Raw genomic sequence first — 18476 nt, 5'->3', positions numbered from 1 at the left:
TATGAGATGAAAATTTCTTAAAACAATAAAGCAATAGAGATAGCACGGCTGGGTGAAAGGAAAAAAAAAAGCTAAAACTATCTCACCTTTTATGCGTGATGTTGAAAGAGTGAGTATACAAACTCTATAACATACGTTGGCTTTATATGAGTCTAACTTTCCTATATCAAGTGAGATTAGTAACAAGTTATCAAATACAAGTCAAATTGTCATTATATAAAACAAATTTTATTAGATAATTCAAGACTTAAATTATCTAGTCTTTGATAACTTAAGTCTTGAGGGGGGATTTGTAGACATAAAAATTTTGTAGCCCAATTAAATAAAATAATGGGCTCTAAATTAAAATAACTTATGAAGCCCAAAATATTGTTAATTGGATAAAATCTAAGATAAATACAAATAAAATCAAATTCAAATAAAATAAAAATAAAATCAAAGAGATAATCATTGATTAAGTGATTTCTCTATAATACCCTTAATGTCAAGGGTTAAGGCTAAGGGTACATAAGTAAATTCCAATTATCCCTTTACCTATAAATACCAAGCTCATTTGAGGAAAAAAAAAAAGGGAGGAAGAGAAAAGAAAGAGAGAAATTATCTAAAGACTCTCTCAAATTTCTTCTCTAAATCCGGAATTCTTAGAATTCCTTCAAATCTCAAGTCCAAGTCAAGCCCCGGAAGTGAAAGTGAAAGTTCAAGTTCTATAAATCTGAAATTCTTAGAATTCCTTTAAAGTTTCAAATCCAAGTCAAATCTCCAATTCAAGTCCAGCAAATCAAGTCTCAAATTCAAGTCCAGCAATCAAATCTCAAATTCAAGTCCAACACTCAAATCCAACTGGATTTTATTACAAATTCGTAAAATTGGTTTGAAGCATTCAACTAAAAATCAGAGGATTCCGTATTCGTGTGGAATACGTCAAAAGAAGAGATCAAGTCCACTTTGATTTCAATATTTGTAATTTGTACCAAGTTCTAAGTGTATTTAATTTACACTGAGAAATTTACTGTGTACAATATGAAAAGCCAATTTTCATGTATTTCAATACTCAAATTTTAAATTTTGAAATTGCACAGTAAGCTTTCCAAAAGCAATCACAGTCAACATGTCATGTCATTATGTATACTTATGTATACCAATCTTATGTATGTATATCACAACCGTACACAATTTGCTACTATTTGAGATTCTCTTAACTTTTAGCATTTATGAGAGACGAGAAGATAGAAGAGTTACAAAATTATAAAAATGTGTGATATATTAGTAATAGTTCAATTATAATATTATAAAAGATCAATTAGTATATTGGCATCATGGGGCCAAGCGTTTCTTTTGACAGAAGTGGTGGTCGGATTGGTGGCCGGACGATGGAGATCTGACGTTGGCCATGAGAGAGGGAGAGAGAAGTCGTGTGAGGCAAGAGAGGGAGAGATAGAGGAGAGAGAAAAACAATTGTATTTTATAGAAATATGAAAAGCCAATTTTCGTGTATTTCAATACTCAAATTTTAAATTTGAAATTGCACAGTAAGCTTTCCAAAAGTAATCACAGTCAACACGCCATGTCATTATGTATACTTATGTATACCAATCTTATGTATGTATATCACAACCGTACACAATTTGCTACTATTTGAGATTCTCTTAACTTTTAGCATTTATGAGAGACGAGAAGATAGAAGAGTTACAAAATTATAAAAATATGTGATATATTAGTAATAGCTCAATTATAATATTATAAAAGATCAATTAGTATATTGGCATCATATAGTATATAGTATGTACTTCTATTATGTATTATATTCTACATATTTAAAAAATATATATTAATTTATTATGTATTATAAATCAACAATTCAATCTTCGTCGTATTAATTGAACCTCAAAAACCTTGAACCTTTAATCCACACGGTTTGATGCATAGTACGATTATGAAAACTATTGTTGAGAGAGTTTGAGATTTAGTGACACTTCTTATTACCACATTGTTACACAGTATGTTGTAATAATTTATAACGATACAACTTTGCATATAAAATTAATAAAATTTGGATAAAATTACAGTGTGTAATTAAAAGTGAATTTTGATAGATGAATAAGATTCCTTGAGGAATTATTATTTTCCCATATATAATACATATTGGTTTTCTATATTCACTGGAAAAAGTAACACAGGAATTAACTAACTATCTTTAAATCTTTTGAGAAAAAACAACTTAGTGCAACAACTCAATAGATAATAAGATTAATAAAATTTGTGTAAAATTGAATTTCAATGTGTTATAATTTTGTTGGTTATGGAAAATATTAATAGACTTTGTGTACAACTATAATAACTATAAACATGATGATAAGATTAAGAGTATGTTTGGATTGAGAGATTTGAGGGAATGAAAGAGAATGGAAGAGAAAGGAATAGTTTAGAAAAAATTATGGGAGGGATTTGGAGAGAATAGTTTAGAAAATACTTCCTCCCAAAATAGAGTCATTTGGAGGGAAGTGATGACTAATTAAATCATTTATAAATTAAAAACTTATTTTACTCTTATACATAATATTTTAACATAAAAATAAGATAAATTAATAAATTGAACTAATTTTTTTTTTCTTAATCTATTTAAACATGAGAGACGAAAGAAAATTATTCCCCTCCCCTTCCCTTCCCTTCCCTTCCCTTCCCTTCCCATCTAATTTTAAAATAGAAGAAGATGAGGTGTTGATAAGGATATGATAATATCAATCAGTGGTTGGTGCAGAATGCGCTTAAAATGTCGATGAAATTGAAAGAAATGGTTTATCTTTAATAAGAGTAATCATTTTTCGTAGATTACATGGAAGTTTAGCTTTACTTCAATCTGTTGCATATAAAGACCCCTCTTTACTTTAAAGTTATTAAAGTATATTTTTTATATAATCAAATGGGTTTCGGGATTGGGAATCCAAGCATTAAGACTCAAAAGATTGTTAATTATATGGTTGAAGCCACTGTTCACTTTTTCCTATCATTTCCTACATTATTATCTAGCAAGCTGGCTAGGTATTATCTAGCATGCTGGCTAGGTGGTCATGTCCCCGCTGTGATATGTATTGATTATTGAAAACTTCTTTTACGATGACATTTAAACTTTTTAATTTTATAACAAATAAATTCAATAACCATAAGAAGATTAAAGAGGGAAAAAAGAAGCCAACGAAGAATACTGTTCGTTCAGAGCGAGTAAATGTTATTTTTGACCATTGACAAATGTTACAATTCAATCTCGAAAATTTCAAATGTTCTAAATTGATCACTTATTTTGCTCAGTCGTTCTAAGATTAGTTTTTTTTTTATATCATTTGAGTCAAAGTGATGTCCTAGCATAACAAAGTCAAAGGAACATTTTTTTTTTCAATAAGAATTGCGTAAGTGAAAATTTTGGACAATTTTTTTTAAAAAAAATATATACGTGGCACAATAAGATCATGACATGTGTGAAGAACAACTAACTTTGACTTTGAGATCTATCTAAATTGTAACAAAAGAGTCATTGGCAAATAGATAGTGTTTCAAAATGATGAGAACAATCCAACTCACACAAGACAATCGGAACCCCAAGAGTCGCTCTCTCACATATCTCTTGGATCCCTTCACTCTCTCCTCACTCTCTCACATATCTCTTGGATCCCTTCACTCTCTCTCGAGTGTTTACCCTTGTTCCATACTCTCTCTCTCTCTCTCTCTCTCTCTCTCTCTCTCTCTCTCTCTCTCTCTCTCTCTCTCTCTCTCTCTCTCTCTCTCTCTCTCTCTCTCTCTCTCTCTCTCTCTCTCTCTCTCTCTCTCTCTCTCTCTCTCTCTCTCTCTCTCTCTCTCTCTCTCTCTCTCTCTCTCTCTCTCTCTCTCTCTCTCTCTCTCTCTCTCTCTCTCTCTCCTCTCTCTCTCTCTCTCTCTCTCTCTCTCTCTCTCTCTCTCTCTCTCTCTCTCTCTCTCTCTCTCTCTCTCTCTCTCTCTCTCTCTCTCTCTCTCTCTCTCTCTCTCTCTCTCTCTCTCTCTCTCTCTCTCTCTCTCTCTCTCTCTCTCTCTCTCTCTCTCTCTCTCTCTCTCTCTCTCTCTCTCTCTCTCTCTCTCTCTCTCTCTCTCTCTCTCTCTCTCTCTCTCTCTCTCTCTCTCTCTCTCTCTCTCTCTCTCTCTCTCGCTCTCTCTCTCTCTCTCTCTCTCTCTCTCTCTCTCTCTCTCTCTCTCTCTCTCTCTCTCACTCTCTCTCTCTCTCTCTCTCTCTCTCTCTCTCTCTCTCTCTCTCTCTCTCTCTCTCTCTCTCTCTCTCTCTCTCTCTCTCTCTCTCTCTCTCTCTCTCTCTCTCTCTCTCTCTCCTCTTCATCTTGCGCGTGACAGCACACACACACTCTCTCTCTCTCTCTCTCTCTCTCTCTCTCTCTCTCTCTCTCTCTTTCTCTCTCTCTCTCTCTCTCTCTCTCTCTCTCTCTCTCTCTCTCTCTCTCTCTCTCTCTCTCTCTCTCTCTCTCTCTCTCTCTCTCTCTCTATTCTTCTCTCTAATTTCGATGCTCTCTCCAAGTTGGGTATCAAAACCCTATAATTTATCCTGATAAGTGCATATTTGCAACATCTGTCCGAATAGCTCTCATGCCTTTCCGAACATATTCTAATATGTCTCCGAATGCATGCATGTTGTTCAAACAGCATGAAAGCCTGTCCCGACAGCACCCTTAAATGAGCCAAATTCAACAAATTTCCACCTTGACGAAATTAAGCAGCAAATATGTTCACCTACTCCTAGCAAGAACGGGACAAACAAACCAATCAAAATGCCAACAAACGAGAAATCAAGACATCAACAAGCAATGCTCATCTTGAGTCAACATAGACATGTCATCGTTATTCCCTTTTTCGGATAGAGAGTTGGGATCTGCCAAAAGTCTCTAATGACAACTTTGGGTTCGACGCAGCAACATCTGAATAGGGGGTAGAGAATAACTGCATAGGCAAGTCAACAAGATTCACTCACTCAAGTATGATATGCTTATTACGAAGGTAAATAGACCCAATAAATTTCAAAAAGCACATAGCAATTGAGTCACTCTTCTTCTTCGAACTATGTTCGTTCAATAGAAATGAAGTATTCAGAAGCTGCGAATTTAATTATTTACTGTTTGGTCAATATATCAGGTCAGTTGTTGATTGACCGAAATAATAAAAAATCTAACCGTGAATGACTTAGTAAGGTAATGACCAATTTAAAACGTTTGAAACGTAAGTGAGTGAGTTATAACATCACCTATCTATAACGTAACATTTACTCGATTGAGGGCATAACATGCATGTTACTGTTAGGCCAATCTTTATCACTTTATGTGGATGTGAAACGTTTGACTTTTTTTTTTTTTAGGGAAAAAGGTGCTAATTGCTTAATGTGAGTAATAAGCAAAATTAGTTAATTATTTTTCTTGTCTAATTTAAAGTTTGACCTTGGAACTTACCCATTCAACTACAAATTGGTGTCTCAATATTGAATTCCCAATTGACAATTTCACAAAATATGTAAATATAGTGATTTTAATTGCACACCAAGATTGGTATCTCAATATAGTGACATTAATTTCAAAAGATGTATGTTCACAGACTCCGATTTCTAACGCGAGAGGAGAGCTGGAGATTGATGTGTAAGAAGGCATTTCTTGTATCATTGTTGCAGGATATTGCCCTCAAGGACTAGAGGAGTTGGGACGGGAATTGGTGGAAAAATGTGGTGGATTACCCCTTGCAATAATAGTGTTGGATGGATTCCTGTCAAGAAAACAGCCTCATGAATGGCATGGAGTGAAAGATTAGACATGGAAGTATTGAAAAAAAAGCCTCAGCCATTGTTTTCTCGATGGTTTTATAGATAAAAGAAACTCATATCTACCAAAAATAATAATAATAATAATAATAAAAATCAAGGGTTAGATTAATTAGTGGGTATGAGTTTGTGTGTAAAGATAATATTTTTGTTTATTGAAAACTTAATAAAGGGTGTTTTAGGATTAACAATATTAATTTGGTGTAAAGATTGTTGGTGTAAGGATGACAAATTTTGGTGTACAAATAAAATTTTGGCATTTATAATAAAAACAAAATACTGAAAACAAAACACCTTAAAACATTAAATTTCAAAAGCATTTAATTAGTTATTACCTACGTGGTTACTTTTTAAGCATCTCTTTGTCATTTGACATTAACAATTTATAAGCTAATTTATTTTTTTAAGGCAGCTTTAAATTACGCTAAATAAATGCATCACTACTATATCATCAGCTTAATATGCTGAAAACAATGCTACATCTACATATTAGAAATTTCAACATGACATATGATTCAATATCACCAAAAAAAACTAATTTATTTCTACCAACTCTAACTATTAGTTCAAAATTAAAATCATCTATTATTTTTAATGTTTTGAGTATGAATAAGGTTTTAGTTCAGGGTTTCTTCATTTAAGTTCTAGATCTCCTCCATCCGTGAATCTTCGATCATCGATGTTTCTAGTGTGTTCCGGCGACATCTATTTGGTTCATAGTAATGAAACTCCCAAATCTGAGGGAGACCAACATATCTTTTTGAAGGGGAAGCTAAGATCCTTGATCTAGAACCATGGTATTATTTGTTTGATTTTTTTTACTAAGTCTATGTAGTCCGGTAGAGTACAATGTCATTTGGCTATCGTTCGGGGATGTCCGGTGTAATATGGTGTCGTTCGGGAGTATCCAACAATGACATTGGTTTTGTATCTTTTTTAGTTCTCCTGCAACCTATCATTATGGCGGCTTAAGTGCTTTAGGACCTCAAATTCTATTACCTTTGGGTAAATGAATAGAATCAAGGTCATGGCCTTTTTCAAAAAAAAAATGATCTAAAGTGTCAATTCATTAAAATAATTCTTATTATTTACGTATTTATTTTTTATATTATTAAAACATTTCCTTAACATAATATACGCTCTCTATATGTGGGAATAAAGTAACTTTCCTTTTTAAATGCCAACTAAAAATAGGAATAACTACACACCATAAGTCCACGAGGACCCCTATCATAAATTCACATCCCCATACAAGTCCATAATATTATTCATTTAGGATTATCCGATTCTCGTGGATACATCAAACTCGCAAGACTTTATTACTTTTTAGCCCAGCTACGACCCTAACTCATTCGGTCTAAGCCTAGCATACATGTCCATAATATTATTCATTTAGGATTATCCGATTCTCGTGGATACATCAAACTCGCAAGACTTTATTACTTTTTAGCCCAGCTACAACCCTAACTCATTCGGTCTAAGCCTAGCTATTACGGGTCAAAACCCAACTCACTTGAGTTAGAAAAAGGCTTTGTTGCAAGTTAAGGGTGGGCTTTGCCCATATAAACAACTTAGTTGGTGGAGTCTCAACCGATGTGGTACTATGTTCATAGCACTCCCCTATACTTGTGGGTTGGGTTATGCTAGACCCAACAAATAGAGTAGACGCTACCTTCAATTGAATCGAATTGCTCCGATACTATGTCAGAAATCTACATCCTTATACATGTCAACAATATTATCCGTTTTTGAGTATCCAGTTCCCATGGAGACATCGTGTTCCCACGGATTTATTCCTCCTTAGCCCAACTACTACTTACTAGGTCAAAGTCTAGCTACTATGAATAAAATCCCAACTCATTTGAGTTAATAAAAAGTTTTGTTGTACGTTTAGGATGGGTTTTGCCCATATAAACCACTTGGTTGCTTCGCTTACTTTGCAGAGGCGAAGAAGAGAATAGCCATTCAACCCCCCCCCCCCCCCCCCGCGGCAATTAGGCCTCTTCTCTTTGTCTCTCTCTGTCTCTGTCTGTCTAAAGAACCCTTTATCTCTCTCTGCGTGTCTATGCCTTTTCTGCTGTAAAAGGCTATATGTAGATCCATGGAAGGCCGGCCCCATAATCCTCCATTGCTCAGATCGACGCCTTTATAGTGTACCTGCCATTACACAATTGATACGGTGTCTTCTTGTTGGTTATATAACAATCTGAGCCCGAAACACGTTACCGGATCTTCACAATGAAGGGGGTGTCGTCGAGGTTTTTCACGATCGGGCTGGTGTCCGCCTGGTACTCTTCCAATATTGGGGTTCTGTTACTGAATAAATACTTGCTAAGCAATTATGGGTTCAAGTACCCGATCTTCCTCACCATGTGCCACATGACCGCTTGCTCTCTGTTGAGCTACATCGCTATAGCATGGATGAAGATGGTTCCTATGCAGACGATTCGCTCCAGGGTCCAGTTCTTCAAGATCTCCGCTCTCAGTCTTGTGTTTTGTGTGTCGGTCGTGTTTGGAAACATCTCATTGAGGTTCTTGCCCATCTCATTTAACCAGGCGATCGGAGCCACCACACCGTTTTTCACTGCGGTGTTCGCGTATTTGATGACTTTCAAGAGGGAGGCATGGCTAACATACGTCACGCTGGTTCCAGTTGTTGCAGGGGTCGTCATTGCGAGCGGGGTATGTATGAGGTTAATTTTTGGGTGCCTATTGGTTAATTTTATTGGGAATGACTTCGAATTGGATAATGGCTATGCTTTGATTGATTATTTCCTGTGTTGAAATTGAGTCTCTTTTTACCTACTTTGAATTTTCAAATGGTTTTTCGTTGATTGAAAGGGCATATGTTTGGTGTCAAATAGAGATGGATAATTTATTTCCCTAAATTGAGAGATATTTGACAGTAGGAGCTAATTTGAATGATGAATAAAAAAGAAAGCTAAAAGTTTCATTTATATTCTTGACTTCTTGTTAGTATTTGGGAGGTGGCGACTTGGCGTGGCTAATTAGTCGAGCATGATTTGTTGGATTCAATTGCTTGATTGGCTGTGTAAGCTAAGTTCTATACAGGTCGAGTCCTCAAGAACTTTAAGGTTCGGAAAATCATTTATGGATACGGAACAGGTGAATGTTTGAACTAGAATTAATTTAAAACTTTATGCAGCTGAAAGAAAGCTTATATTATGCAACAGAAAGAGTTCCTAAAGAGTTTATTCATCGTTGAAAGGGCTGTTGAACTTGACAATTCACTCTTTGAAATTGAAAATTTAAGTAACCTAACAATTGAATTCAAAATGGGTTTGACTGAAGAGTACCAACAAAATCGAGTGTCAACTCCCATTTCTTATTAAATTAACCGATCCAATTGCTATTGAACATTTATTTTGGACTCAGAATTTCTGCAAAAAAAAATTTGACATATTTTTTGATTATGAAAAAAATTCCTAGTTCTGTTCCTATATTGTCTCCAATTGCCGAAACCACTTGCTTACAATATTTATTTTCTTTTTCTTCTTTTGTTCATCCATCTTTCATGGCTATAGAGCGAACCAAGTTTCCATCTGTTTGGGTTTGTTATATGTGTTGCGGCTACAGCTGCAAGGGCACTCAAATCAGTTTTACAAGGGATTTTGTTGTCTTCTGAAGGGTAAAGTTTTTTTTTTTCTTCTTCTTATTTAACTATTCTTTAATTGAAGTTTTATTTCTCGAGTTTTATAAAACTGGAATCGAATCTGAAGTGCTTCTAACCTTTCATAGGGAGAAGCTGAATTCAATGAACCTTCTTCTATACATGGCTCCTATAGCAGTCGTGTTTCTTCTTCCCGCAACACTCATTATGGAGGAAAATGTGGTTGGGATTACCCTAGCTCTAGCTAGAGATGACATAAAGATAATCTGGTATCTACTTTTCAACTCGACGTTAGCATATTTCGTGAACTTGACCAACTTTTTGGTCACTAAACACACCAGTGCTCTTACGCTCCAGGTATGCAATTCTTCCAGTTCCTTTACTTTGCATTTGATGATTGGCATGACGAACTATTGTGATTTCTTTTGTGCTTATCCCTGAAGACAGAAGAGAACTAGGATAGTGTGGTTATCATTTGCATGGAACAGAAGTAGGAAAGTCTAGCATAAGTCATCTTAATACGTTATGAAGTTTGCATTGCGGGAGTCTAAATTTTGACATAATAAGAAAAAGATCAAGTATTAGTAACAGTACCCATTTCCAAATGCTTTGCTTTTCTTTTTATGCTAATTTCCAGTTATATGCATTTTGGTGACTGTTTTCACAAATCAACAAGTCTCAGATTTTAAACTTTTTTTGGCAGACTTTGCCTCTACACACGTAAAATCTTTTACAGTACAGTTGTTGAGCAGCTGTCTGTCTGTGGACTTGTTTAATTTTGCATGCTTGTATTTGTTGAATGTTGGTCTTGGACTGTAAAATGAGATAGGACTGCACAAGAAAGGTGAAAGGCTAAGGAGTGAAATTCAAGATTCTTGAAACTTTTTAATGTGAATCTTTTCACAATTATTGGAGGGTTCCATTGGTATTAATTCTTTTGAGATTATCTGCTGAAAAATGCCATAAAGCATTTTATTCTATTGGCACTGAGAAAATTAGGGAAGCTTTTGCTCATGTTTATATGAAAGCGGTATAGTACTGTATGAGTAGTAATGCAATGAAAAATAAGAATTTCCTTTCATGATTTAGTGGGACATATTTATTCTCGATGATGCCTATCAATTCCTAGCTTAATTAATATAAAAACACTTCCAAAACAACTTTTGTGTTTTACTTCAAGAATACGGACTTTTATGCATTTAGGATATCTGTGTTGATTGTTGAACATTTTATGGGCCATGTTGATTTCCTCTGAAACTTGCTTGTAGAGGTCTTACAAGGTATGTGGTAATGTTTTAAGTATAATGCCTGGGATCAGAGGGGGACTAGACTTAAGGAAATATCTTTCAGTTTCCAATTTGATATTAGTTACATTCCTCTGTACTTTGACAGTTGGAACCCTATGGAATTGATATGCTATATGGGCATAGGAAAGAGTCCACAGAAACGATCCCTTTTTGGAATTGGTTGGAATTGGTTTCTGAGAGCTATAATGGAAGTCCAAGCTTTTCATGAGCTTCTGTAGTTTTAGAATTTTAGATAAATAAAAAGCTATTTGGTTTGATATGTTTCACTAGAAGAAAAATGGTTTGATAGGTTTCACCACACTAGTCAGACAGGACTTTAAGGTCTCCTTTAGAAGTTAAAGATAGAGAATTTTGATCTGCACGACTGACGAAATACAACTGAACAATGTGCGTCCCTGCTCAATTTGAGATATTGTCATCATTATGTCATCTATTTAATTTACTTGCTTATTTAACTGGTGGTTTTGCTCCCTCATTTTGGGGATAAAATTTTGTATTGATTTAAGTATCTCCTCGCGCCATTTCCTTTTTTCTTTGTGTTGTTTATACCCGCTTAAATTTTGAGAAGACGCTGGTGGAGGTTCAGTAAAATGCTAATGAAGTTATTTGGTTGTACAGGTGCTCGGAAATGCCAAAGGAGCCGTAGCTGTGGTAGTTTCGATTTTAATATTCAGAAATCCTGTCTCCGTCACTGGAATGCTTGGCTACTCACTCACAGTCCTTGGGGTAATCCTTTACAGTGAAGCCAAGAAAAGAAGTAAATGACACATCATTGAAGCAAAGGGCTTAAAGGTGAAATTTTCGATTATTTTGTTTCCATCAGTGCAAAATAGAGCGACAATGTTCATGGAAGCAAATATCGAGGCATGCAGCATCGCTAATCTGTGGATTTCACCATCTAGATGTTATTTTTTTTCGCCTAGACGCCTGGAGATTTGGTTTCCATTTGTATCCAGGTTTATGACTGCAGCAGGATTAGCCCAATGTAGAAAAGTTTCAATAAGTGACAATTTCTGGGGTTGTAGAGGAATAGCATTGTCTTTTTCTTTTCTTTTCTTTTTTCCTTTCTTTTTTTTTTTTCCTTTAAAAATTCTTTCAGGAAATAGGATTTGGCTGTCAACACGATCACACTGTTATAACATTTGTCATATATCAGTTACTTAATGATAAAACCTTATAGTTTTACCATCAAAACTGTAAATTATATGAACTTATGTATTTAAATCTCATTGTAAGGACCAAAGTAGTGGGTCCTATTTATTTGTCATTTTATTTATTCACACCGTGCATTTTAAGTTGCATTGGAGAATTCCTACTTTTACCATTTCTATTGTTGTGGGTTGGGTCTGCATCAGCCAGTCATTTGAGTAGATTTAGAGAAGATTCGAACATGTTCATATTTTTGTCTCTCTGTTTTTTTTTTATATATATATAGGATGCCATTTGCGTCAGATGGACCATATACAGATCCACAAATTTCATATTAGGTAAAAAGTCTAATGAAATGACTTGAGCCTCGGAAAAACTTTTAACTTTAGGGACTAAATTCTAAAGTTCAAGGGAGTGGATTGTACAAACTGAAAATTTAGGGGCTAAACAGAAAATAATACATTTAATTTAAGGTCAAGCGGTCAATCAGTTTATTCGAAGCAGCTTGGGCCTTGGAGACTCTGGAGTTTCAAAATGTCGTCGTTCTCAGCCCTCCATGAACGATTAGTCCAGTGAGCTCCCTCCCTTACCTCTCTCTTTGTTATCCATGCTCCTCCACCGTGTTCGTAACCTTGTTTGTTTGTATCAGGTTAAAAGAGCCTATATTGGACTCTCTCGCCAGAACGAACTACACGCCACCGGAAAGCACCAACGTCTCCGTCAAATCCACACTGGACTCTCTTCTCTCCGGCAAAATCCCTAACCCAAAATCCGACATTCCCGAACACCAGTTGTTCACTTCGATCACGAACTTCTCCTTAGCATGTGCCTTATTAGCCTCGTCTCAGTCCTCTGGCCACGAATTGCTCTCGTGGATCCCGAAGAACCTCTCGATTTTGGCGGAGAATGCGTTTGATGAGCTATCAAGAGCATATGTTGGTGTTTTAGGTGAGAGAAATGAGAAGAAGATTGGTGATTTGGGTCTGGAATGTGAATTGATATCTGTTGAGAAGAGGTTGGTGGTGGAATTGATGCCTGAGGTTTTCCCTTTGTTGAAGGAGAGGATTAAGGAGAGTTCCATTGACAAAAGTGATGAAGGCGACCATTTTTCAGCAGCATCAGCCAAGGCTCCTGTTGGGTACGCTGTACTCGCTGCTTATCAGTTTAGATGGTTTGTTACTCAGGTTTGTGTCATATAGGGGATTGTTTTTGGTTATGAATAAAATTTATTGACTACAGTTTTTCTCGTGGTAATGCTGTCTGATTGAAACTACTCCATACCTTTTGTAGGTTGAATATCCTCATTTGGGCAAGTTGTGTGCTTTGGTGATTCCCTGCGCATTGACAACTCTAGATCACTGGTCACCTGAGGTGAAAGTATGTACTTCAGTAAACATTTTATTTCTTTCAATGAAACCTGTTGCTTGGCTGTTGATTTTCATTTTTCAGTTTGCTCAATGGCACGATTTCTTTTCATTGAATGTTGTTTTTTTGATGTACGTCATGCTTAAAATTGTAACATTATTTGGTTGAGTAATGTGGTTGTCCATATGAAGGTGGCTATCAAAATTGCCTTTTTATTCATTCAGGGAGAGACTAATCATGTGAAGCATTTCAACTATTCTATCGTAGATAGTGCATATTTGTAAAACAAATTAAAGTCAAAACGGAGTACTCTCATGAAAATCTGAAATCTTACGCAGTTTCATTGGTTGGGGTATCTATTTTATATTTTTGAACCTTCTATTTCACAAAATAACCAATCCTTGTCAAAATTGGTGTAGTAGAAACTGTTAGTGTATGTGTGGGGCTGGTACTCAAGCTTAGTTTCCGTGCCGTGATTTCTGGATGCTACTTTTTTTTGTCTTGCTTCATTTCAGGGCCAGGGCATGATCAGCTTCACTCATCTTGCAAAAAATGTTAATTCTGCTGAGCTTGGCTGGTATGAAGATGTAATTCTAGATGCTTGTTGCCAGAATATTGCTTGTAGTGATGAGATATGGCACCATGTGGTTGAGATGTCAGTACTTCTTGTTACTTCTATCCAGAGGAATGACCCGCGAAGCTCTTGGTAACCTTCTTTTGTGCTATTTTCTATATCTCCAGATTATGTTTTTCCAAACAAAAAGGGTATTAAAAAAAAGTTTTCTTTACTGCTTGTTTTATCAGGTATAATTGATCCCCCTTTACTATATGAGGTTGTATGGTTCAAAAAGGATAAAGTGACTGATTTTTCTGTGGGTATGATTATTAATACACACATAAATGGTAGAAAAGTAATAATATACAATAAGATAAGTCTATGAGGTTAGACAATTGCAAAGGAGGCTGCAATAATGATATCAAATGCACTAGTAACATAAATGGTGCATCAGGTTTTACCTATGAGTTATGACTGGTGGAAGGTACTTCTGCATCAATTTTTGTCTGTGAGATCTGGACCTTTGATAGTTGAAGTTCCATTCAGTTTTTGCACACTCAAGTATTCAATGAAATGAAATATGATGTTTAGAAACAGCTGTCGACAATCGTTAGAGTTCAAGTTTATGAGTTTTGGAGCGAAGATGCGTAGTAGCTTTTCTTGTAATTCAACCTTGGCAAGAAATTGCAGTGAAGACACTGACTCTCATTCTCTACCCTTGGAAAGTTGGAACCTAGACCTTACTCCATTGAATTTTCTAGGAATTGTAGACATTGGCGGTGGAGCTGATACCGTGAAATAGTGTCAAGTGTCAACTGATAGCTACAAAAGAGGGATATTATCCAGTGTTGATCCTGTATCAAATCATAATCTTCGGATTTTTTTTGCATAAACTGGTTGCTCTGAAGCAGAATTCACACATTTCAATTTTTAATGTCTCATTCTCTACCCTTGGAAGGTTGGAATCTATACCTTATTCCATTGAATTTTCTAGGAATTGTAGACCTTGGAAATGGAGCTGATACCGTGTAATAGTGTCAAGTGTCAACCAATATGATAGCTACAAAAAATGGCTATTATCTAGTGTTGGTCCTGTATCAAATCCTAATCTTTGGATTTTTTTGCATAGATTAGGATTTTTTTGCATGAAATGGTTGCTGTAAAGCACAATTCACACGTTTCAATTTTTAATGTATGATTACTGAAATGATTTTTTCTGGGAGGCTTCACTTTGCACATTCATTTTTTCATGAGTACATGACACTTATGCTGTATCACAGGATTCAATAATTTCTTCTACCCATATAATAGTCATTCTCTTGTGCAGGTTCGAAAGGATAGTGAATGAGATGTTGGGTCACTTAGAACGCCAACCAAGGAACAAAGAGCGTCGTGTTATATGGCTTCGATATGTTGAACCTCTTCTTAATGGTCTTGGTCTTGTGTTATTAGCTCACTTTAGGCGATTTTTTCCACTTTTCATCAAGTGGATGCATGATGATGACGATGAAACTGTACTACTGGTAAGGATGCTTCTATCTCCCTAATTGAGAAATATCGTATTTCATAAAATGTTTGGTTCTGAAAATTTCTCTGAAATGAAGGTTTGGGGTATTATTGCTCAATATTCTGCAATGGTGCAATTGGTTTGGCAGTCACGTGTTATCTGTGCTTGTATTTGTTGGCAGCTGTGAGAGGTTAAAATTTTACTTATGAATTTTCAACATGCAGGTTCTGAAACGGATGAATGCACTTTTCAGGTTAACATGGATAAGGAATACACCTTTTATTGAAAGGTGAGTTGAGTAATTGTACTAAATAATTGTGTAGGTTTTGCAGTAAGGTAACATGGAACAGAACTAAATTTGCCCATAACTTAGCTATATGGAATCTGGTGGTATTGGAATCTTTTTTGCCTTCTTTTACCATGTATGAAAAAGAAATGAAAATCCGCGTCATATGGCATAGAAGTAAACGGGCTCAAATTGAATGCTGTAAAAAGTTCAGTGGTTAAGTTTTCTCATTTTGTTGTTATGTATTTCATGTTCTTTTTTATGCTTGTGCACAAGACCATGATTGATGTACTCGTATGATTAAGAATCTTAAGTTCCCTATGCACCTGTCACTCTTTGAAAGTGTATTTTTCATCTTTATTCAACCTTAAAAAATAAAAATGGCCAATTCTAGTCCTCAGATCACCAAAAGAAGGAAAAGAGAAGTCTGCATTTATTACGATCTACGACATTTCTCTTGAAATTAACCTTTTTCCTGGATTCTTCACTCTCTCTACGATTTATTGAATGTTCTTGGCTTTAGAGTGGTGGATGAACTTGCTGTGCTGTATAAAGAGGCAGCTATGAGAAGGGCGCGTGAAGACATTAGGGTTGCTGTTCTTCAGATATTGACCTTGCTGCAGCAGTAAGGATTATATTTACCTTTTTATGGTTATAAAGGGTTTTTTTAATTGGAAATAATTGGGTTTTCATGAATTTTTCTGAAACAAGTCCTCTATTTGTAGATGCAAAGGCAAGCAATTTGAAGCAGCATGGGACAAGCACAGGGATGATTTAGACTTGATGAATCTGAGTCTACATTTAAGCATAAAGGAATGAAGGAAACCTTATTGCAGTGCGGAGCAATTTCAGCAGACTGGTTGATAAAGAGGCTTAGAGCTATGATGCATTTGCAAGCTCCTTGGTTTGAAACATACAGTTAAGGCATAATCAACTCTTTTAATGGATTGAATATTGAACATTTAAGACGGCCAGTGTGATTTCTGTCAAGAGTGACAAGATCAAAAGGGTCAAGGATTCCGTGGAGAAGTGGTGCTCATGGTAAAAGTTGCGTAAAGGTGTAGATGAAAGAGTGCAATGCCTAGCATTTTTGAGATGGGTATCTTTCTCTAGCACTTTTGGAATCGGTTTGTAAAGGGTATGAATTTCTGTACCCTCTAATCAGTTTTTAGGAGTTATTGGTTCATATTGAATGCATATTCTTCACTGTGAGAAGTGTATCTTTCATGAGTTGTTCTCATTGTTTCCACGCATTATTGTGATTGCTCCAATTTCAATTCTAGTTCTGTTTAGGCATGTAGCCTGGCAATAATAGACATTTGGTTCTTATGCTGATGATGCATATGGGACATGAAGAATGGTATATTTTCTTTGAATGGATGTTGCTATTAATGTATTGTTGATACGCCTTTGGTGAATGATTGGTTATACAAATCATGGAGTTTTATGGTTTAGTTGGTGACCTTTGAGGTATTTCTTTTGATATGAGCATCACAACGGTTATACACATTTTTGGGTCTGCTTTGAGGAATGTAAGCTTGATTGGTGTTTAACTTGAGCTTATATCTATTAAAAAATTGCTATGTTTATTTATTTGATCATTGACTTTGGGTTTCCTAATTAAAGTCCTTATTTTATATAATTATTATTTTTTAATTTAATTGTTATCTATTTGATCATGGTTTCCTGATTAGATTGAACTTTGGCTATGTCATTGTAAATATGGAATGCTACTAATGGCGATCTCTATGCCAAGCAAGAATTTATTTTTGTCTTCAAAGCAAAACATCATGTCAAGTCTGCTAATACACTCATCTTCCTCTTCTACACTGCCCTCTACTCACCCCTAACTCAAAATTTTGTTGCGCAAAAGTCTTAAAAGATAAATTGTCTTTGTGTCTGCATGTGCAGCAATGAGATCGAAAAACTTCTTAAACAGAAACTTATATATGTTAATCTCTTTTTTTGGTAAACCGAGAACGACATCATACAAGCTTGTCATTTAAACATTTGATATGGGCCTAAACTCAGGTCATTAGGCCCATGTGTACAAATGTTTTTCACTTGACAATAGGATAAGTTGGGTCAAAGCGTAATGCGTGGTCACAAGAGTATTACTCCGAGTAAAAATCAAACATAGGACATTTTGATTATTCACACGAGTCCCTCGTTTTGGTTTACATGAGTGTTCACTATAATATATTTTCACTTGAAAACTACAAAGTTTTCTGTTATAAGATGCAAATATAAGTCATGGACAACCACCAACTCTCACATATTTTAGTTCTACATCTCCCATGCTCATTTTTAATAATCCTTATATCATGCCTAGTCATGATAGCATAATTGCGCACTCCCTCCTTAAATACTTGAGTACTATTGGATGACGTACTAAGCTTGAAGTTAGAGATACCTTTTTGCTTTCTATATACTGAAACTTGATTTTTCTTCCTAACCTCGTATCTTAACTCCGGCTTTTTTATCAGTATTATCTCTATAACTCTCTAGATATGAAGAGTCTAAATAATCACTCTTTGGACCATCAGATAAATTATTACCATCAGCAAAATCACATTCTTCTTAATCATTGTTGTCTCCATAGTCAAGATTATCACGATCAGTCCCACCTTCAACTTCATCATTGTCGTCCTAGAATCATCATTATCTTCATTAGTTGCATTGCATTGCCATAGTCACCAACAGAATCACTTTCACCACTTTTCTCTGTGTCCCTTTCCTGCAGTAGAGAAATAGCTCTACAGCCCCTCCTATAGCTTTTCACCTTCTTTCTAACAACAATGTCTTCCTCATCATTCTCTAAATAGTTGTCTTCAGGGGG

At 35.5% G+C, this 18476-nt stretch overlaps 2 protein-coding genes across 2 annotated transcripts; both read left to right on the top strand.

The window, feature by feature from the left end:
* The first annotated feature begins 7823 nt into the window (after positions 1–7823).
* LOC120014856 (probable sugar phosphate/phosphate translocator At3g11320) lies at positions 7824–11968 on the top strand. The gene is made up of 4 exons (XM_038866948.1): positions 7824–8518; positions 9382–9485; positions 9596–9824; positions 11393–11968. The coding sequence occupies exons 1-4, from the start codon at positions 8075–8077 to the stop codon at positions 11537–11539; spliced, it is 924 nt and encodes a 307-aa protein (XP_038722876.1). The 5' UTR covers positions 7824–8074; the 3' UTR covers positions 11540–11968.
* A 399-nt stretch (positions 11969–12367) lies between these two features.
* On the top strand, positions 12368–17055 carry LOC120014855 (uncharacterized protein At2g39910). The gene is made up of 8 exons (XM_038866947.1): positions 12368–12495; positions 12573–13107; positions 13214–13300; positions 13804–13994; positions 15172–15367; positions 15576–15640; positions 16161–16262; positions 16363–17055. Exons 1-8 carry the CDS (start codon positions 12458–12460, stop codon positions 16454–16456), a joined length of 1308 nt encoding a protein of 435 aa, XP_038722875.1. The 5' UTR covers positions 12368–12457; the 3' UTR covers positions 16457–17055.
* Positions 17056–18476: the final 1421 nt, after the last annotated feature.

This window comes from Tripterygium wilfordii, chromosome 14 (assembly GCF_013401445.1).
Source record: "Tripterygium wilfordii isolate XIE 37 chromosome 14, ASM1340144v1, whole genome shotgun sequence".
Classification (NCBI taxonomy): Eukaryota; Viridiplantae; Streptophyta; class Magnoliopsida; order Celastrales; family Celastraceae; genus Tripterygium; species Tripterygium wilfordii.
The sequence above is the reverse complement of the archived record's forward strand: the minus strand, read 5'-3'. Positions and strand labels throughout refer to the sequence as shown.